The sequence below is a fragment of the Nycticebus coucang genome, chromosome 19 (assembly GCF_027406575.1).
Source record: "Nycticebus coucang isolate mNycCou1 chromosome 19, mNycCou1.pri, whole genome shotgun sequence".
NCBI classification, from domain to species: Eukaryota; Metazoa; Chordata; class Mammalia; order Primates; family Lorisidae; genus Nycticebus; species Nycticebus coucang.
Window position 1 is genome coordinate 49730978 of NC_069798.1, and position 22674 is coordinate 49753651.

At 39.1% G+C, this 22674-nt stretch overlaps 1 protein-coding gene across 1 annotated transcript in view; it reads left to right on the top strand.

Moving 5' to 3' along the window:
• Positions 1–18750, top strand: part of DCC (DCC netrin 1 receptor) — a 1249028-nt gene extending 1230278 nt beyond the window's left edge. The window contains 2 exon segments of the mRNA XM_053571848.1: positions 10857–10999; positions 14234–18750. Coding sequence (XP_053427823.1) covers positions 10857–10999; positions 14234–14323 — 233 coding nt within the window. The 3' untranslated portion in view covers positions 14324–18750.
• Positions 18751–22674: the final 3924 nt, after the last annotated feature.

Here is a 22674-nt window from a genome sequence, read left to right on the forward strand (position 1 = left end):
GGCTCCATTCCATCTGTCATCTCTCAGATACCACACAATCATCGCCTTCTCTAATTCTCTCCTGTGGCCAAACTCAGATTGTACTGCTTTATTTATTCTATGTGTAATATGATCCCAGTGAAATATTTCACCCTTGTGTGATTTATCCTCTCAATCAAATGTTTCAACATTCTTTAATATGACAGCAAATCCTAATTTGTGCAGATCGCTAATAGACGCTCAGGAAAAAAAGAAACTGATAATTTCCGTATCAATGAGATTTGCAAACTTTATTACTGAGAATTATCCCTATCAAGCACGTACTTCACCATAAGTTTACTTTATCTTTTAATCTTCACAAGTATCATTTCTCCCAGTTTGCTTGTGGGAATCTTTGCATCAGAGAAGATAAAATAATACATTCAGTGTCACATTCAATTTGACTATTGTAAAAAATTCTGTTTAAATGGCATGGCAAGAATTTGAATACAGGAATTTCTGAACTTAAAGCTTAATTTCCTGAGCAACTATATTATGAATACATTTGCATAAAGGATCAATGATTGTGTGAAGTATACTGTCATTACTAATAAACATTTGGCCTATATTTGGGCATCTCTCTTAACATGTAAATACATACGTCAAAAAATATTTTTCCAGGGTAGCCTAATACTCTCTATGGAATTTATATGTAAGATGTGATATTCTAGCTTCTAAATTTGCAAAAGGAAACGAACAGAAAACTAATCTTAGTTTATTTCTGTTCCCTTTGTGTGTTATTTTATTTTTTCATTGGTTTTTACTTTGTCATACTTTTTAGGTTTCCTTTCCAAATACACACCAATTACATTTTTTCATACTTGAATTAGTCTGACATATCCAATTAAAGAAAGTTTTGTTTCTTACTGGAACACAAAACAAATATCTGTATAGATTCCAAATACCCCCAAATAATACTCATTATATCTAAGCCCATTAAAAGATATCCAGTGACCTCCTTGTTAGAACCACTTTCCAGTCATTTTATAGATATAAAATATTCAGAGACTTCATGCTTAGAATATGTTGAATATTGAAGAGTTTATGAAAAATAGAAACATAATTTCCTAATAAATAGTTTCCCATATATGGGCTTGAAAAGATTTTCTTTGTGGCCCAGTATGACAAGGATTAGTCAGAATAAAATTTCCTCATGATTGCATTATTGTACACAAGTATGATTTAATAAAATAAAAAAAAAATTCCATGACATTTAGTTCCACTGCAAATAAGGAAGAATGAAGTCTCAAGTAATATCTTTGGAGTGAACTGTTATCAGGAAATCACATTTTTGGTAGCTCATGGTACAATGTGAATCATTTTAGAATAATAAATGTTTGTCAGCTGCCAATTCTATGTTAGCTCTAAAGACTGAGGAGAATAAAGTTTTGAAGGTGCTATGTCTTTAAATCCCACATCATCTCTGTAAATCAGGCCATGTAATTTTAAATGAGATAAACCCAGAGTAATGAGAAATTAAATAACACCTCCCAGGTCATAGTTACTAAAGGACAAGGACAGGATATCATCTTGGTTCTCTAGAACTTCAATATTTATTCCTTTTCTCAGATTGATGGAGCATCTCAAATTATATTAGGAAGAAGGAACAGATTAAGTACTTTCCCAGAGATGAGAAAGTATAAGATCGTTTTAGTATTTGCAGGTAAGGAAATCTTATTGAAGAAGATGATTCCTAGGGTGATTATGAGTCAATACGCTTGGAAAATGCAGAGTGTGGTGAGTCTAAACAGAGCAGTGATTCAGGAATATCAGATGGTACCCAAGGCTGAGATAGAAAGATTGTGATGTAGGGTTATGATGGAATAGAATGGAAGAGATGATTTCAAGACTTATCTTTCAGAAGATGAAATAAGAGACTGAGTGCGTAAGTGGACATTAAGAATGAGGAAGAAGAGAAGGTTCAAGGTGACTGTTGTCTTAGTCATGTGTTTTTAGGAACATAGTTGTAAACAAACAGAATTAAGTGAGATAAGAGGAAGAAGAAAAGTGCAAAGTTTCTTCACCCTCCTTTGCTTGTGGGTGCTTGGCCTGCCTCCATCTTTTTGCTAGGAACAGATTCCGAACAGTATGGAACACATGCTACTATATGGGAATTAGGCCCTAGGGGTGTCCTAAGGACAAGAAGACACATGGTACAGTGTTCTTGTCCTGGAGGACTTCTTATCTGTCCTTTGCTTTGTCATCATTCCCCCACATGAACCTCATAGAATGGCTATTTAACAAATTCTAGCTCCCTTGAAACCCACCTGCAAAGCTCTTCCTTACCCATTATAAAATGCAAAATAAACACCTGTCTTGTATGTGGAAATTCTATTCATTCAATTTCATCCGGGGCAATATTTAAACTCATGTTTCAATTATAGTTAGTCACTTTCCCCCATCCAGGATTTTGAGGACTGCTCTTATTTTCTTCAATTATTATCAGGTTACTTCTGATGTGCCCAGTTAATTCGGTTCCAGTTTGAAAAGGCACGAAGGTACAACACACCACAAATAAGTAGAAGTGGGAAAGAATACGTCTTTATAATTAACACCACCAGATCTTGGTGTACCTAAGGGCAGTAGTTAAATTACTTATTGGGTTATTATTTAGTTGTTCAAGCCAGTAAGTGAATACCTTGTAGCCTAGAAAAAAAGAAGCTGGGAAAAAGATTAGCGGCAGGTTTGAGACACGTCCCAGGAAGCAAAACCATCCACCTTACCCAGGTGGGTACAATAGTAAGAGAAAATCTATTGATAGAAAAGTATTCCTTGTATTCCTTCCTGTAGTCCCAGCTACTCATGAGGCTGAGGCAAGAGAATTGCCTGAGCCCAAGAGTTAGAGATTGCTGTGAGCTGTGATGGTGCAGCACTCTACTGAGGGTGACAAGGTGAGACTCTGTCTCTAAAAAAAAAAGAAAAAGAAAAGAAAAGCATTCCTTATATCACCCTTCCTATCATTTATCTTTAAAAACGTAGATAAACCCAAGAGGGAAAGAGGGAAAGATAATATGCTACTAACAGTTTGTTGCTGATTAAATTATTAAATCTTTTTCTTTTTTAAATCATGGGAGAAAATATAGGCCTGTTTAATGGTCCGTGGTCTCATGTGTAGTGTAGGAAGGAGGGTATGGAGGAACCGTGTGTAGGGGAGAAATATCCCAAAGGTGTAAAAAAGAGAAAAAATAAGACAATTTTATCCCTTTGCTTTATGCAATGTAAAGGAGTTCTGAAACCAAATACTATATTATTCTCAACATTTTTGCTTCTCTGCAGCGATGTTTATAGTTACGTCTGCTCAGCACTTCCAAGTTGTTCTGTGGGAATAGGTCTAGCTGGGATCTAGACAGAGAAGAGAGCAGAACTCTACTTGGCTCCTTCCTGCTTCCTCCCGTCGCCCACTGCCGCCGGCCGCACAGTAGCCGTTGCCTCTTCTCCTTACGCCTCACTCTCAGTCATCCCTTCCCTCTAAAATTGTCCGTCCGCTTCTTTCTGCCTTCCAACAAAGCCTACTTTGTAGAACCTTTCACTTGTTTTTGTCTAAGAAAGAGCATACAATATAATAATAGAGGTCCACTGATGAGCAGAGTGGCTTTGAGCAAGTCCCTTATCTTCTTTGAACTTTGATTTCCCTATCCCCAAGTTATGGGAAATAAATGTGCTGTAAAATGTGTATTTTAAAGAACCTGTTATAGAATACGGGGAGCAGTGTTCTTATTGTTTAGGTGCCTATGGGAAGGAGAGAGGATACCTAAGTTTTACCCTCTCTTGGGTTCCAGTTCATGGGAATCACAGAGACAAGGTGCTGATAACAAATGGGAATCAGAGGTCACAGAGAATCATGACCTTGTGGAAAGAATGAGTAGCAGTAGCTGGTAAGGCCTCCTCCTCCCTCCCTGGCTACAAGACTGTTGGGCCCACTAGCTGTGAATGGGAACAGACAGTAGAGACATGGCTTGCCCTGCTGGAGTCAGGCCTCGCCTTGTTTGTTCATCAAGTGGAGCCCTTGGAAAGTTCAAGTGCAGAGAGTCATCAAAGAGTCTAGAATTTTGCTGTCAAACCTAAGCAAGTTTAAAAACTTGAATAGTGACCATTAGCCCATTAATCCTATCCTCCCACTTTTCCCAGAGAGGTGACCCTTGTGACTCAGAGCCACCTCTTCTTATACCAGGAGGAGCGGACTTCATCAGCACATCCCCAGTGGGCAGAGGCACTGCTGCCTTTATCTTTCAGGAGAGATAGGAAGTTAAGAGAAGAATGCAAAGCTTCTCTTCCCAGAAGTGGCATTTAGATATCTCATCCTAAAAATAGGACTGTGGCAAAATTTGTAGGCTTCAAATTTTATCATTTCCAAGGAACGCCTGTGGCTATTGTATGTAGGTAAAGGCGGCTGCCTGTTTTCAGTTCAGTATGTTGTGAATATGAAAGGGGGTGTCTATACATATTTCTTATTCCTCCCATAGTCTTAAAAGCTCTTGGCCTATGAAAAATATAAATAACTACGTAACATTCCTATATTTCCCCAGCTAACCTGAGCATACTGGGCATACTCGTTACTAGTAATGAATACATGTGAGAATAATATTCTGCTCATGTGGAAACTAGACTGAGGCTGAGGTAGGCCATTTCATTTGTCTGGCATCACAGAATGAGTCAGAGAAAAAGTAGAGATGAGAACCCAGGTTTCTTCAAAATCGGCCATTTTAACTTGACACTTAAGGCTAACAGAACAGAAAATGAATCAGGAAATAGGAAAAAGCAGGCAAAGATGTGAGTTAATTGAAATCAAAATCATGCTACAGGCCAAGTGTAGTAGCTCACACCTGTAATCCTAGCACTTTGGGCAGCCTAGGCAAGAGAATACCTTGAGTTCAGGAATTTGAGACCAGCCCAAGCAAGAGCAAGACTCCATATCTACCAATAACAGAAAAATTAGCTGGGCATGGTGGCACATTCCTATAGTCCTAGCTACTCGGGAGGCTGAGGCAAGAAGATCCCTGGAGCTCAAGAGTTTGAGGTTGCTGTGAGTTATGACACCCTGACACTCTACCCGGGGTGACAGAGTGAGACTCTGTCTCAAAAACAAACAAACAACAATAACAAAAATGCTACACATTGGCCCTGGTGAGTCTTTTTACCCCATTCCTGCTGTAGTCTAATGTAGCTCCCCCCAAATATCATTTTACTTGGGAGCACTTTCTGCATGGAGATGCCAGCAGGAGCCTGGCAGTCATATATCATACACCTAAAGAGGAAATGAGATGTTTAATAACCGTGTTGTGAAAATGAAGCTATGTAGCTTAAAACTAAATTCCTGCTGGGGCCGCTCGCATACACCTGATGCACACTGCTACCCATCTCAGGGCTGCAGCCCGTTTTGATTTCCTCTGCTTAGCAGGTCCTGCTGAGGAGAAAACATTAAAACCAAAGTGCTGTTTATTTAATTAGCTGTATATTGGCGTAAGGACATTTATTTCGCTCATCATCATCCAGCATTCTACCAAAGGGTCACTTGAAACACTTCTCCAACAGGCACCCTGGGTAGGGGGAATTCTGTAGTGGTTTCAGATTGAGCATTTGCAAATGTAAATTTTTCAATTAACCACAGATCACGTAAACTCACAGAAATGTAACACCACTTACTTCCAATTAAAGTGTGTATTGTTAGAAATACAAAGATGATACAAACCTCACTGATGTTATAGCTTTTCATTGATAAATTTAAGTGAAATGATAGACCATTTATTTTCTTTAAAGTACTGGTTTAAAACCTAGTTATTGCAATTTGAGGGAAGCATTCATTTACTGTATATTTCTTTGGACTCAATGGGGCAACTAATTCTTCTTAAACCTTTAGGTTTAAGGGGAGACAAGAAGGAGATAAAAAGTCCAAATGTAAAACAAAGCTGCAGGGAGAATAGCTATACCTGCCTTCCTTGTATAATATTTATATCTAGTAATTTAAAGATTAAATTGTTCAACCTTTAGAAAGGTGAAAAAAACCAAGAGCCAAAGAAATTATGCTATTGAGCCAAAGTCACAAAACTAAGTAGGATTGTGTCTCCTGAGTCCTACGCCAGACTGTTTTCTCAACATTTGGATATTTGAGTCCCCATTCTGTGTTTGAAATTCATTGTATAGATCACACATAATTTACTGTCATAAAAACACACACACAAAAATAATACAGGAAATCAAAACCTTTTATCATGGAGATCAGCTTCCTTTTAGGGTGGAGAACCTGCCTTTTCTCAAAGCCTGTCTGTAAAGCAGAAGGGAGAATCTTCCAATTTCTCAGATCCTCTGCTTGCTAGCTGCCACCCTCAGGTTCACTCAGCTTCTTCTGTCCAAATGAGGTAGGTTTTCTTGACCCCATTCTGAAAGTCATTTCTCATATTTGAGAGAGATGTCAAAGAATCTTAACTGCCAGGTTAAGATTAAGTTAAATTAGCAGCTGGGAGCCCAGGAAGAGCTTCTTTTAATTTCTGTCCTTTTTTTTTTTTTTTTTTTTTTGCAGTTTTTGGCTGGGGCTGAGTTTGAACCCGCCACCTCCGGCATATGGGGCCAGCACCCTACTCCTTTGAGCCACAGGCACCACCCAATTTCTGTCCTTTCTTTTATTTTGCTTTGATACATTTCCCTAATAAAGCTCATAGAAGCTTCATGGAAATCATTTATGTTTAAATCAATTATCAATGCAAGTGCAATTCTCCAAAGTGAGGAAATAAATACAAAGCCTTCTGTATAGGTCCAACCTGGATATAATACAGTAGAAAAAGCTGTAAGAATATTCTACCATTTCTTGATATGAAAGAACAAGAGTTTGACCCCCTGAAGTGTTTTTTCTTTTCCTTAATTGCTATTGTTTTCATTATTTCTTTAGCAGGGTGGGATGGTGTCTCTCTTACACTGTGTCAAAACACTACAGAACAAAGTAGAGGTTATCATGCCTCTACATTTATTTTGTGTGTAACCTATAGATCCTTATGACTCCAAAGTTAAGAATGGACAAATCATTAAAATCCAATATACAATTGTATTAGCCAATAGCCAATACATAGTCAAAATAGAATCTCCAAATTTTGACTTTTCATTGTCACTGATTGAAATATTATCTCTTTAAAATACATGCACAATGTCTTTTAAATTTTTTTCAGTAATAAATGAGCAAGAATTTTAAGCTTATCTCCTGAATAAATCCAACGATTTGGAGGTTTTAAATTTTTATCTGATTGATACGGGATAGAGCAGTCCAAGATGTTTTTGTAAACAGTTCTGGGATGAGTTGTCTCATTGTAATATAGCATGTATGTTACTTCTCTTAATCCAATTTCTTATCACAAAGGTGTAAATTAAAGTTCCTCAAACATAAATTTAAATATCCAATGTACACATTCTATTCATATTAAGTATGATATGAAATAAAAATCTGTTCTTGTGTTTCTAATTTATACACACTGGATTCATTTCTTCTATTTTCCCCTACTAAGTTTAGGAATGTTACTATAAACATTTTAGTATTTAAAGTACTGTTTTCAACATAGTTGTGTCTGTGTGTGGAAGATTATTTTACATTTATTTACTTGTTACTTGCCCCAAGAGATAGACTTCAAGGAAAATGATAGGAATATTGCCTGTCATTTTGAGGATAAGCCCATCGTGGAAAAGGAGCTGCCCAGGATGGGTGAGGTCAGGGATGTGAGAAAAAAGTTGACTTTTAACCTGGCTTCTGAGAGCACTGAAGAAAAGGCTAGAGGCAAAGCCCTCTTTGCAGTTGCAATATAGGAACGAATGAAATATGGGACAAATAGTCTCCCAACAGTAGCAAGCCAACGGAAGCTAAGAGGTCCCACCGTGGTTCCCAGCGTCCTGTTCAGGCTAGACCAAGATCTGGGCCTCTCTCATTAATTCCAACGCTGAGTGATGAAGCGTCATTCTTACTTGAGGATTATACACCCTGAAAATGGTCATTTTTAAAATAAAGATATTTATTTTGCTTGAATGGTATAGGAGATGAATTCAGAATTTAGGCTGTTGGAGAAGCTATTGGTCAGGTCTCAGGCCTGAGGTGAAGAATTAAAAGCTTGTCTCACAGCCCAGGAAGACAAGAGGGACAAAATCAAGAAAGAAGCCAGTTATACTTAGTGAGCTGCAAGTGAGAAAGTAAAGGAAAAAAGCACAGCTTGGTGAGCTTGTAGGGACCCAGAGGTCATCAGTGAGTACGCATAAAACCTTAAAATGCTGAATGTATGCAAATACAAATAGAATGTAGGGATGGAGTTATGCACACCCAGGAACATGGCATCAGCTTTCCAACATAACATGTTTTCATGAGCACCTTTGTTTTAAGACATTTATCCTCCTCTACTAAAGGGCAATTTTGAGACAAAAGTTACCTAATTGGTTGTTAATAAATCTTTCCAGGGCAGTTTCCTTCAAACTCTTCTTTTTCTTTTTTTTAACTACCCCTCTTTTAAGAAAAGAAAGGGAAATATCTAAGGCCATAGAGCACACCAGGCAAATTCTGCTAATAATGAACTCTGTGGAACTGTTCAAATTCTTTTCCGCTACTGGAATTTTATTGAAATTCATCCTGCTTTGATCTCTTGATCTCTAAGCACCTCAGTATTCACTCCAGCAAAACAAAGAGAAGGTCACCAGATGAGCACGTGAGCCTTCGAGATTCCAGCGTTCTAAATGTGCTTCTGTGAATATGCCTTGAAAAAAGGCAGTTCTCTGGCGTCTAAACAGTCTGTGAGGTCTTTGAGCCAAGACAGTGTCTTCAGTTCCTTCTGTAAGGCTCACAGTGTCTCCGATGTTCATTCACGTCCATACATTCTGAATGTATAATTAAGCTTGGTCACTAGAGAAAATCAATGATTGTAATGACCTTGTTTCTAATGAATTTGAGTGGTGGTATTATTTGGGCGTGTCTGTGCTTTACTGTGATAATAGAATATAATATTGTGAAAATATTATAACACATTGTCATACGCACAGTGCAATATACCCAAGTGTTTGGGTTTGGGGGCAGCACTACACCATAAGAATATGTTGCTGTAGTGATAACTGTAGCCCATGCCCATGAATTCAGTTTCTCTACAAGTAAAACTGCCAGTGTCCAGGGGGAGTATTTTGGAGGTGACTGTAGTGATGTTCAGCAATGAGATAGGTAGTACTTTTTCCACAAATTGTTCTCCAAATGTCATTGTTGGACCTCATATTTTTTTTCTGCCCCTTGGCATCTTCATGTGTGAACTGGGAATAATAATAATTAGCAGGATGGTTTTGAGAATTAAATATTAATAATAGCTATCCCTCTTTGAACAGGTTACTAGATATTGGCCACTTTAGATAATCTCATTTAATTCTTACAAATTATTATTATGCTTTTATTTTACACAGGCCAAGGCAACTTTAGTTGACAAGCAATTGCACAGATCCGAACACAGACTGGACTTACTATAAATCCCAAATTCTTCTTTGCTATGTTATTTTGCCTAAAAGGAAACTGAAATTCTTGACATAGATCCAGACTTACTTAGGTACTCAGTAAATATTATTTCCTTCACCTAAGAAAGTGACTCATGTTTCTCATCTCTATTTCTCTTCTTATCTGAGCTACTAAAAACATAAGATCACCCTCTAGTGAAAAATCATTTCCATTGCAGATTTTTGATCCCCGAAGATTAAGAGTGAAAAGGTCCAAATATGAAGGAATTACATGTAAGGCAAGAGTGCTTATGTAAGGATTTATCACTGATAGCAACCAGCGTCTAGTGAATGGCTGTTTAATTAGATTTTATTTGCATAATTTCTTTTCCAATCTAATGACTCCTATTTTTCTGATTGTAGATTAACCTCTGAGCTTTCATAATTAGAATTCTGTTTTCCAAAGTATATAGTCAAAGCAACTTTTCCTTGCCAAAATGTAGGATCCTCATTAGGACCATTAGGACTTAAACATCATCACCAGTCGTAGATGAAAACTGAGGAAGACTTCTTTTTATGGCTTATTCCAACACCTTTCTGCTGAACACTTGGTTATAATAACAAAACTTCTTCTGAGGTGTACTAGCTGACTCAATAAGCCTTTATTAAAGTTTCGTTTGGGGCTATTGGAACAAAGGTGTATCACTGCTGGAAGCTAAGCAGGATTTATAAGGTAAATTTCAGGCCCCCAAAGAAAAGGCAGCCCTTGTTTATAGTAGACAGAAGTATCATCTACTCAATACTTGACAGTTCCTCAAATGATTTTCATGAGCAGAATGTCTTTTATTGACAGATGCCATAACGATCAGGACAGAATTATATCTTGTTTTCTTCTGGAAGGGAATTAGAAATATTCTATCCTGTTAGCCATGAAGAACTTTGTTTTACTGTAACATTTACTACTTATTTGTAGAGCAGAACCACCATATTTTCTAACTCCACAAATCTCCTTTGGTTCTATTATGCAACTCAGGGCTCATTTAGTGGTTTAGCACAAGGTTTTCTAGCCCTCAGCTGAGACTGGCACCAAATAAGCTTGCCTGACACTTCATAGGGTGTGATGAACAGTTCAGAGCTCCCAGACAACTTATCACAGTATGATTTGGAAATCTACTAGAAATTACATGTGACTAGTAGAGGTGCATCTGGAAAAGCCTAATCAGAATTTCTTCCATTCAGTGGAAAAAAAATGAGCTCATTCATTTTGTCAGAATTCATCTACAAAGTACAAAATGAACAAGAACCTAAAATCAATGCCAGCCTATTGGATGTGGCATCCAGACTTGAGAAATTGTTCCCCATGAAGTTTTATGTATAACTTTCATCACTGTGGTCTTCTGTTTCAGGGCCCACTCTTCCTAAGACTCATGTTAAAACAGCCTCTCTTGGGTTGGCTGGAAAAGCAAGATCCCCTTTGCTTCCCGTGTCTGTGCCAACAGCCCCTGAAGTGTCGGAGGAAAGCCACAAACCTACGGAGGATTCAGCCAATGTAAGGGCACCTCTGAAATTCACCCTTCATCAAGGGAAGCATGGACTGATGCTGTGTAATACCATCTAAACCAATCAGCACTCTCCATTCACCCTGTGTAATACCATGTAATCCAATCAACACTTTCCTTCACCTTGTGTAATACCATCTAAACCAATCAGCACTTTACATTCACCCTGTGTAATACCATCTAAACCAATCAGCACTCTCCATTCACCCCAGACCATGGTTGTTCTTGCTTTTGTTTGTTTTGGTCTGTTTTCCTGCTCTTGAATATGCAGAGAACAAATTTAATGGAAAACAAAATATATTAGCATTAGTTACATAAAAAATTATTAATATTTAAGAATAATCTTAGAAATATAGCTACAGTGACAAAAAGCGTGATTTTCATCCATGTTTGCTTTAGATAAAGATACTCCCTTTCAATGTGGTAAAATACTTTGTCATTCATGATAAGAGGATATAATTCTTTTTATTTCTTTCTGTTTTTCTTTTGAGGATTTTTTAAAGACAGTCTCACTATGTTGCCTAGCTTGGAGTGCAGTGGTTATCCACAGACATAACCGTTGTTCACTACAGCCCAGAATTCCTAGGCTTAAGTGACTCTCCATTCTCAGCCTCGGAGTAGCTGAGACTACTGTTGCCTGCCTTGCTTCCGCACCCAGCTTATATGATTATTTTTTAAAATGAAAAACATAAGAACAAAAAGCTACATTTTAAAGGGTGTTAGGAAGTCTTCATAGATGTTACTTCTAAAAATCATTTAATAGCCTGGAAATACAGAATTATGAAGAAGAAAATGCAAAATGAAGGAAGAGTTTAAGAAAAAAAGAAGGGATGGACATATTTAGAGAATAAGAGGCAAAAGTTTAATTATTTAAGGAGAGAAAAAATTAGAAAACTCAGAAGGAAAATCAATGGAAAAGGAAAAAAAAAATCTTTTTTTTTTTTTTTTTGAGACAGTTTCACTCTGTGGCTCAGGCTAGAGTGCCATGGCCTCAGCCTAGCTCACAATAACCTCAAACTCCCAGCCTCCACACATCCTCCTGCCTCAGCGTCCTGAGTAGCTGGGACTATAGGTGGGCACAAAATCATGTCCTGCTACTTTTTCTATTTTTAGTAAAGACGGGGTCTAACTCTTGCTAGTCTGGAATTCCTGACCTCAAGTGATCCTCCTACCTCAGCGTCGCAGACTCCATTTGTGTGTGAAGAAAATAAAAACTAGATGGATGCATGTCATATATATATCATTTCACAATTTATGCTGAGAAAATATCCAAAAGTATTAACAAAATCGAATTTTAATTTGCTCTTTTCATCTTCATTCTCTTCTAGTTCCCTGATTTTTCAATGTATCGGATATGTTAGTTTCTTAGCTTTCTTTTAAATGTCTTATCCTGAATTATTGTGAAAGGAACCAAAGTTTTCCATAAACAGCTGCCTTTATGCAACATCTTTTTGAATCCCCATTACAGTACATTTTTAGGAGATTTTTTTTCTTAAAATTTTGAGGCCAGATGTGGTGGCTCATGCCTATAATAGTTTATGTTTGGTTTTGTAGTAAGTGTTCAGAAGCTGGTATGTAATTCGTTTGAAAAACATATTTCAATTTGGATTAGCTGCGTTTCAAGAATATACCTGTAATGGCTACATGCGGCCAGTGATTATCATATTATATAATGAAATCTAGACAATTCAATAAAGGTAGCATAGAGAATTAAAACATTTTTGGCAATGCATTAACAAGCACCGTTTTATATATATGTATTAGCCTTTTTAGCTAAAATGGATAATTTCAAATCCACTTGAGCCCCCCAAATTATAGAGAATATGGCCAAATCATTCACTGACATGCTGAGATGTCTGTAGGAAGCTCATAAATTAACATCAGGTATTTTGAGATGTTTCTTGACTGGCTCGTGTAGCTTTGTGCCTACCCCTCCACCATGCAAATTCTTTCAATGCTCCTTGGGGATGGAGGGTATTTATATGGCAGGTTTAGACACATATTTCTGACTGCAGTACCAAGCAATGCTTCTTGGCCTGTGCAGAGTTGGAAATCATGGATCAGGCCTTCTTGGTTTACTAATTTAATCAATCGAATGGACTAGCCAAGAATAATCAAGTAGGACATCTGTGTAAGTCAAAACAGATGATATGTCAGGAAAGGAAAAAAGGAAACCAACATTTATTGAGTAATTACCACAGGCAGCACTGACTTGCTGAGTCCTTTAGCTATTCAATGTGGCAAATTTGCTGTTCCCATTTAGTAAATAAAGGAAATGACTCAAAAAAAGTGCAAGTGTACAAGAGACCTGGCATTCAAATCACCATCCCAACCTCCGTGCTCTTTTTCCTTGTTCCCCCATCTGGCTAATCATCAAAGTTACCTGGGAAAGCGTTTCTTTAGATATAGATTTCTAGGTCCTCCCCATACATTCTGAATCAAAATTCCCAAGGCTAATGACCTGTCATCTACAGTAATTAATTATTCTGTAAACTTGCTGACATAGCTTACAGTGAGTGTGAGTTATAAAGAATGGATTACTAAGCTTTTTATAGTTTAACTTCCTAGTTTATCCACCATTGAAATCACGTCAAAATAGCTTCTTCGTATCTGTACCTAGATCTGACTCTGATTTGGGGCATGACTTTTGTTTCCACATACAGACTAAAGTCATAACTCCAGACTTGTCAGTGGTCAAGGCAAAGCTCATCAAGCTCTTGCACTAAAAATTAGCTATTTCATGTTACAAAGAAAATAATAATTCTGTTGATATTAAGAGCTAGGTACCCTACTAAAATGAAAAGGGGATCACGTATTGACCACATACCAGGTGGCAGACACTGTGATAGGAACTAAACAGAGTGCCTATGAAATCGATGTCACTTAATATCATTTTAATTTAGATGAGGAAAACTATGCTTCAGACAGTTTCCCTAGCTTGTCCAGGACCACAAAGCTAATGATTGGTAGAACTTGATTTGAAATAAGTTTTTTTCATTCTGAAACATTTTCCCAATCATAGGGCTCAGTGAAACAATATGCATTCATTTATCACCACACTCTTCTTGTCAGTACCTTCAGTGATGGCACTCTGAGGACATCCCTGGGTGTGGGCCACTGGGTCAGATTTGAGAATCCTGAGTGACTAGCCAGCCAGATTCCCTGTCTTCGTAAAAGGCTTATCTCAGTATTAGTACTAACTTTTGTTCTCATTCTCTTCATAGGTTTATGAACAAGATGATTTGAGCGAACAAATGGCGAGTTTGGAAGGGCTCATGAAGCAACTTAATGCCATCACGGGCTCAGCTTTTTAACACAGATCGCTGAATTGAGGAGGTGAATTTTCCAGGAACTTTGCAGCATACCAATTGCATATAAACAGCACACCCGTGTCCAAGAACTCTAACCAGTGTACAGGTCAACCATCAGGATCACTCAGCTAAGGAAGACCCTGAAGCAGTTGGGAAGGAATAAGCATCTCTTCTTTCATAGGCATCAGAAATTGTAAAGTGATGACTATGATGAGGTCCCCACAAAAAGCAAAGATGCATCTTCACTGCAGTGTCAAAGCTGAAGCTTCTAGAACGGTCCTGGGTCTCTGCCACTACGGTGACCACACTGTCATAACTAATGCCTATGTTTCGCTTCATCAAGGCCTGTCATTTGACATGTAGGTCTAGTCTTACTAAATGCAAGTGCATTATTTAAGCCTGTACCATGCCATGGCAAACCAGTGCAAGCTCATTCTTTGTGTTCAATTTTAAAGTACAAAGCAACCATGGGAATTCTCTCACACATAGCACCAAAGGATTGGATGCTTTCCTGACAGCACAAGAAGTAAATAAGTAAACAAACAAAAGGCAGAGAATGCATACGTTTGTAACTCAGTCTTTCATCCTGCGCAAGGGGTGGTTATTAGCAAGTGGCTGTAAAATTCACCCGTTTGGGCAAGTATTTGTAAATCCACCCTTGGTTCACATTTGTGTATGGAGGACAGGAACACAGAAATCTCCAACTAGAGGCATCCTGCCAGCAGCAGTACATTTCCAAAAAGAGGATGCAATATGCAATCTTCTCAGACACACGGTATTTAGATGCTTAAGCATGTAATAGGACACTTTTCAATTTGGGTGGCTTTTGTGCCATACCTCACTGTGATGCCATGCCGAGGCCACCTTCCTCAGGAGTCTGGCCGGGAGAGTTTCCCCTGTCCCTCCACACCATCCTCCCTGAATTCTCCTTGGCAACTAGCCTTGGGTGAGGTGGTCAGCTCCACACACTGGATGGCTTCTTTGCTAACGTCTCCTGCCCACCCCCACCCTCACCCCATACCCCTCTGGAAGCAGCAGACTCCCTAAGAACAAACCCTGAGGAAGGGAAGAAAAATAAAAGGTAGTTTCTAACAGTACCTTCTCTTGAATGATGCCAATTCTGCCCATCAGTGTTGGCAAGTGTTGACTACCAGGCTCTGTTGCCAAGGGAACCTTCTACACCATAGCTGTGCCAGAGTCACCGAGAGGCAGAGGGCTGGGTGCCACTTGACACTTCCAACACATCGTAAACCCACTGGATACTTTCTGAAGCAGCGTCTTAAACGGTGGGCTAGAATTTTAAACTTCTATTGCCATGTTTATCTACAGCTGAAACGAACTGAAATTAAGAACATTTTGTGTGCAAACTTTTACTTTCCGAATTTTCAGCTGTATTTGGAGTTAATCCCCTTTTATGCAGCTGAAGTGCCAAAAGGGAGCTAGTTTGCATATTTATCAGTTAGGAGACTTGAAAATCCAAGGAAAGAGTTTCAGCTGAATTATTCCTTTCAGCTCTGCCTTGGATTTCAAGCTTGAGTAGGTCATAATTTTAAAAAAGCATGGAAGGGACAGGATCTTACAACCTAATAGCTCCTTTTATTAGGTGGGTAATTATATATGAATCCCTGAATGAAATATTTTGAGCAAAATGGCACTGTAACAGAAGTAATAATTCAGATTATTTTTTTACAGTTTTATGTCGGGAAGGAAATCTGATGTCAGAGAAGGCTGTTCAAATGGTTCATTAGAAAGTCCGGTCCATTTGCGAAATTGTTCCTTCTACAAGAGTGCTCTTTCAATCTAAGATTTTCTGGAAGTCCTTTGGAAGAGCTACGTGATCATATTCTATGGGACAGATTACTCTTGCTTAGCATGTGGGCACTTAGGTAGAACACCCTCCACTGACCTGGAATAAGGCATTTCTTAAGATAATAGTGAATTCTTCAGAAATACTCCATTACTTTCAAAAAAGAAAAAGTTTATCACGTCAGCCTAACCTCCTGTAGGCTCTAAAACAGCCTCTTCTTTGTAATACGAACAAACAGGAGCATTCTCAGAAGACATTCATAGCATGGGGAGCATTCTGCATGCTCAACTTGGAGTGGGCTGCAAATCACAGATTTTTAGGGGTTGAATAAAATTTCAATCTGTAAAATTACATTGGACAATCAATAGAAGTAGCATTTTCATACAATTCTAGGACCCTCCAGTGAAAGTCAATGACTTTTGGAAGTAAAAATTTTAAAGATGCATTAAAAGTATATGTGAATATTTTTTAGGGGGAGTTACATTTCTGCTGCATGCTCCCAAAACCTTCTTCTTGACATAAATACATGGTACATGGTTTATTTTAGGAATGAGTGAAGCCAGTAAGTCTTAGCATTATGCATTTATGTGGTAGAATCCATTTAAAAGACTATCATCATTTACTTGATGGTTTTAACCCTCAATGACTTCGCCACGTTTTCCATATAACTGCCCCCTTCCATGCTCTGCACCCTCAAATGGTTCACATACATGTACAACCCCATCCCTGCTCATGTTATCTGGTAACTTTCCAATCCCCAGGCCCTTGATCTCTCAACAAGAAACCTGTGAATACTATGAGATTGCTTCTGTTCTGCTCCTCCGAGTCTAGTTCATGGCATGCAGGTCTTTTTAAGCTCATAAATCTCTCTGACTCCCATAGGGCGATACCTGACAGCCAACCAGTAGCTCTGACACCAGGATTCATTTCTCCCTGAAAAAGGAGAAAATCAAACTTGGCAGAGCAGTCTCAGGCCTCCCCTGCAATAAACTGAACTGTCAGGCAAAAGCTTCCTCCAAAAAAAAAAAAAAAGGTACTTTATATTTCACCCAAATAAGAAAGCTGCTTTCTTTCCTCAAGAAATGTCCATGTTTGTTATGAACTCACAAGAACACAGGTAGCTCAAAATGTGTAAAGAATATTTGGATGATGCTCTAGCCAAAAGTTAAGTATTTCTCAGTAATTTATATCCAATAAGAAACCATCCATATTCACCTCTGTATATAACAGAGCTGTAAGCGCCTAGAATATTTAAATAATATAAGGTTACATTTGGGTGTTACAAATGCACATTCAATTGAGCAACTTGCAAAGAAAACAATACCAAGCCAAGTAGATTTATTAAGGCTTCTTGTTGACTACAACATTAGTTTCTTCAAAATCAGAATTATTCAAAATGAGATATATGTTCAGTCACCTGCACTGGTTCCAGCTATGAAAGGAGACCTGGGTGGCATTAGGGTGACATTCCACACAACATTTTGAAACTATAAAATTTGGCCTTCCTTGGCTTTTCCAACAAAGAATCTCTCAAGTCCAGGCCTTTCTGGAAACTGTCAGTGTCTGCTCATGAAGATAATGACTGGTACTTCTCCACTTGACCTTGTTAAAGCATCTTAAGGATGTCTCCAGATTTAATAGAGTGTCTTAGACATGACAGCTGGACTGTAAGGCCAATAAAAAGTTACCTCTCAAGATATCACTTTACTACTTTAGATAAAAATTGTATCCCAGACTCAGACTTCTTGTTGTTTTGGAATGTACATTTCTAGTCAGTGAAAGGAAGGAAAATAGAAAAGTTCCCTAGTTTTAGGTGTGTCTAAACAAAGAAAAACTATCCAAACTCTAAAAGAGATGGGAGCAGGGCTGCCTTCCCTGACACCCCTGGTTCACTTCCAAGGGGCAGTCCTGCAGCCAGAGCTTCGTTTCCCAACCTGTTCATAGCCATTTCCACAAATATGGAGCCCACAATCTTCCAGAGCTTCTATACCCTCTTTTTAAAACTCACAATCAAAGCAACACTTTAGTCATAATTTATATTTTCATAGTGACTTTTCAGAAAACACTTCAGAGTTGTGCAAAAAAACTTTATACTTAAGTCCAGTGTTTTAACTAAAATCAGATACTTTGGAAAATCATGTATAGGTATTTTATCTGATATTCCATTCCAATGAATATAAACACCCATCCTTCAATATAACTTGCCATCGAAACACCTACTTGCAAAAACTATTGATTCTGAAAAGAAATGCCTGTTTCTTGGTCAGCGAGGTTATACAGGAGACAAAATACCACGCCCACATCCGCGAGGGATGTTCTGTCAATCTGGGCTCTCCCCAGCAATGCCGGCTGGTTGGACTTCCATTCGCACTCCCCGAAGGATTTTTTTCTCTTGCTCTCAGTAGAGAGCCTTCGTACATTGTCACCCTATGATTTTTGTTGGTAAGAGAGCAACAGCAAAACTCTACAAGATGTCACAAAGGCGTGGGCCAAGGGATCTCACTGTGTGCTAAACGTGTATTTTCGGAGGCAAGAAAGGAATGTTGGAAAGGAAGAAAAAATGCTGTTTTTTATTATTGTAAGGTCAACTCGACAATTCTGAACTTTGCGGATTGTCAGCTTGTTTGGGGGCAGGGTGGGTGGGGATGGGGTGTCCTTTTTATAAGTAATATTTAATTTATTATTTAGAGTGGCTTCTTTTTGGATAATTTATGATAAAAAAGGGAGAGCTGGTTGGGATTTAGATACGGCTGTTAAAGCTGCTGTGTCCCATATGTCGGAGGGACCACTTGGGAAATGAATTGTCCATTGCTGAGTATAATGAGACGTCTAGTCCAGGCAAAGCCTTCACTGAAGTTCAATCATCACCACCTTCTCCCTTTCTAGGGTCATTCAAAGAAGATGACACCAAACCTAAAATAATTCTGAAAGCATTTTGCAAATCCATGCTACTCATTCTCCCAAAGGGCTTTGCAACTCAAATTGTTAGTGTGCTAGTGATAAGTTTATTTGGTAGAAAGGGGTATACTACAGCTTTAACTAGCCTTAGTGGAAAAATAAACTTTTTGTTGTTACAAAATACCTTAAAAAAACAAGAGGTATTTTGAGTCTACAAAGAGTTTCTTTTAAATTGTCAGACTCTAGCATTGTTAACCAAATTAGACTAGTGATTGCAATATTTAAGTGTAAATCTTGTTCTAAGAGAAAGGGAACTTGCTTACAGTTTAAAACAATGACTGTTTCTACACATGATCTTGTATACTACTACACGAGGAAAAGGGGGTTTTGTAATCACTGTAGAACAGTCTCATATTCATTTTTTTATAGAAATGTTATTCCAATGGTGCATTTTTTGTTTAATAAATAAAGTTTTGATACAAAGTTGTTTCTTCATGTTATCTATGGTAAAAGGCTGCACTACGCACCCAACTCAACCCCAGCCAGTTGTACTCAGTCTCTTTGTGTTGCAGGAGTGTCCAATTTTTGGGCTTCTCTGCACCACATTGGAAAAAGAAGTGTTGTCTTGGGCCCCACAAACAATAATGAATGCTGACGAGCAAATTAAACCTGTTCCATGCATAATTTTGTGACATCCACCACCACACATAAGTAATCCACATGTGGCCCAGTGACCATGCGTTGGACACCCATTCAGGGTGGATAATTTGCAAAGAAATTTGGCTTATGGTTCTTCAGGCTGTACAAGAAGCAGGGTGCCAGCATCTCCTCCTGGTGAAGGATTCAGGCTGCTCCCACTCACCATGGAAGAAGAAGAGGTCGGCATGTGCAGAAATCTCATCATGAAAGTAGCAGCAAGAGAGAGCAGGGAGGGCCAGAGTGGTTTAAAAAACCCAGCGGGGGGCGGGGGGGGACCACTACCCTGTTTCCCCGAAAATAAGACAGTGTCTTATTTTCAGGTGTGCTCCCAAAGATGCGCTGGGTCTTATTTTCAGGGGACGTCTTATCTTTCCTGTAAGTAGGTCTTATTTTCGGGGAAACAGGGTAGAAGGAGAACTCATTCATTACCTGGAGGGCAGCACAAGCTGATCTTGAGGGATCATTGCCCCTATGACCCATGACCCAAAAACCTCCTGCTGGGCCCCGGCTCCAACATTGAGGATCCAATTTCAACATGAGACCAGGAGGGGGATAAACATCCATGGTGTGTATATTGCCACTTATTAACATCTGGGGAAGAAGCTCAGTATCTGCCATGTCCCCTTGGATCCTCATACAGTTTCCATGCACACTCCCAGTGCACTTTCTTTTCTTTTTTTTTTTTGTAGAGACAGAGTCTCACTTTATGGCCCTTGGTAGAGTGCTGTGGCATCACACAGCTCACAGCAATCTCCAAGTCCTGGGCTTAAAGTAATTCTCTTGCCTCAGCCTTCCAAGTAGCTGGGACTACAGGTGCCCGCCACAATGCCTGGCTATTTTTTTGTTACAGTTCGGCCAGGGCCAGGTTTGAACCCACCACCCTCAGTGTATGGGGCCGGTGCCTTACTGACTGAGCCACAGGCGCTGCCCTCCCAGTGCACTTTCAATCCCAGAAGTTAATAACCAGTACTTTTATGGGAGAGCTGCCTCAGGCTGTTAGACATTGCCTACATGCACAGGAGAGCTAGATACATATGATCTAACCTCACAAATAGCAGCTAAATACTCCAACCCCTTTGCCCTTGATGGAGACAATTCTGAGGGATAACCTAATTTATCTCCAGAGTATCGCTGCAGGACTGAGCCAAAGTGACTCTATATAGAGATGTCGCTTCACGATACTACACCTACAATGGTGTACCCATGCTTGGCTTGCCTCCCTTTCTTTTCCCCCCTGTCTCCTTCCCCTAATTGTTTCTCTGGGGAGCACTGCATAATAAATCACTTGAACACAAGTCTTCATAGCAGGATCTGTTTCTGTGGCATTCATTCAAGACCAAATCCTTCTATCTGTGATCCAATTTCAACACACCGACACCAAATACATGCAATGCTCTCTCCATCCTCCAGATATTTCATTTTCATAGTGTTAACATCAAAACACGGGGACACATGCATCCAACAATACACTTGTAGGTACAGGTATTGAAAGATCAAGTTTGACATGCGATCTTTTAAGACTGTGGTCCTCTACCCTCAGGCCATGGACTGGTACTGGTTGGTCCTTGACCTGTTAGGAATTGGCCTCAAGCAGGAGGTGGGAGGCTCCCCATCAGAAGCATCACCGCCTGAGCTCTAGCTCCTCTCGCATCAGCAGCAGCATTAGATTCTCATAGGAGAATTCACCATACTGTAAACTGCATATGTGAGGGATCTGGCTTGCTCACTCCTTCTAAGGCCTGATGATCTGCGGTACAGCAGAGGTAGTGATGCTAGCACCGGGAAGAGGCTGCAAATACAGATTAGCATAAGTACAGAGACCAAAATAAATCAACCCCTTGCAGACTCATATCAAAATTGTCCCCCACACCTCCCAGTACATGGAAAAACTGCCTTCCATAAAATGGGTCTCTGGTGCTAAAAAGGTTGGGGACCACTGCTTCAAAAGAAAGTCATGTATTGATAAACATTTGATTAATTCTTTTAGGCAAGCAGAGAAATTTTCAGTAAGTTATTGCTTCAAGGAAATGTATCACAGATGACAGGAAAGAGGGAGATAAGAGGTAAAGTCAGGGAAAGGGTCCCTAAGAAAAGGAGGAGGCCTGTCCAGGGACAGGCTTTGTTAGCAGAGAAAGGAGAGAAGAGCAGAGTGAAGTCTGAGGAGAAGCCAGCTCAGCTTTCACAGTTTCAAGAAGCTTTCATTACTCCTTATCAGTAGGATTGGAATGTGGGAGGGGGTCTCTAGGGGGACTCATACCTTCTGCAGAGGGACTAATTTTTGCACAAAGGGCAAATCTAGGAGTTTCTCCTTTAACTGATTGCCAGCTGAGCCAGAGTAAAAATTACTCTTCTGTTGTTTCCCAGTGGTCTTGAAGCCTTGGTGGTGGTGGTGGGTGCAGAGCGGGTTTGCTGTGATTATACAGTTGGTTTCTGGCCTGTTTTTTCTCGCCTGCTGTTTCCCAAAATGGCTGTACTTTTGTTGGAGTTGTGAGGATACTTTTCCCACAGAGACTTTCAAGATCATCTAGCCCTTACTCAGTTGTTCAACCCATTATCAGTTCATCAAGAGAAAAGAAATATATCTAAACATCTTCAAGTATGTGGAAAAACCAGAACCCATGTTAATTTTTGGTGAACTGGTATAGTCACTACAGAAAACAGTGGCAATATGACAGTTTTTTTAAACATTAAACATAAGTCACCACATGATCTGCCAATTCCACTCTGGGGTATATATATCCAAAAGAATAGAAAACAGGGACTTGAAAAGATATTTGGCCACCCATGTTCATAAGAACATTATTCAAAATTGTCAAAAGATGGAAACAACACCAGGTCCACAGACAGACTAATGGATAAACAAAATGTGACATGTTCATACAATGGAAGATCATTTAGCAGTAAGAAAATTTTGTCACATGCTACAACACAGATAAACCTTGAAGACAGT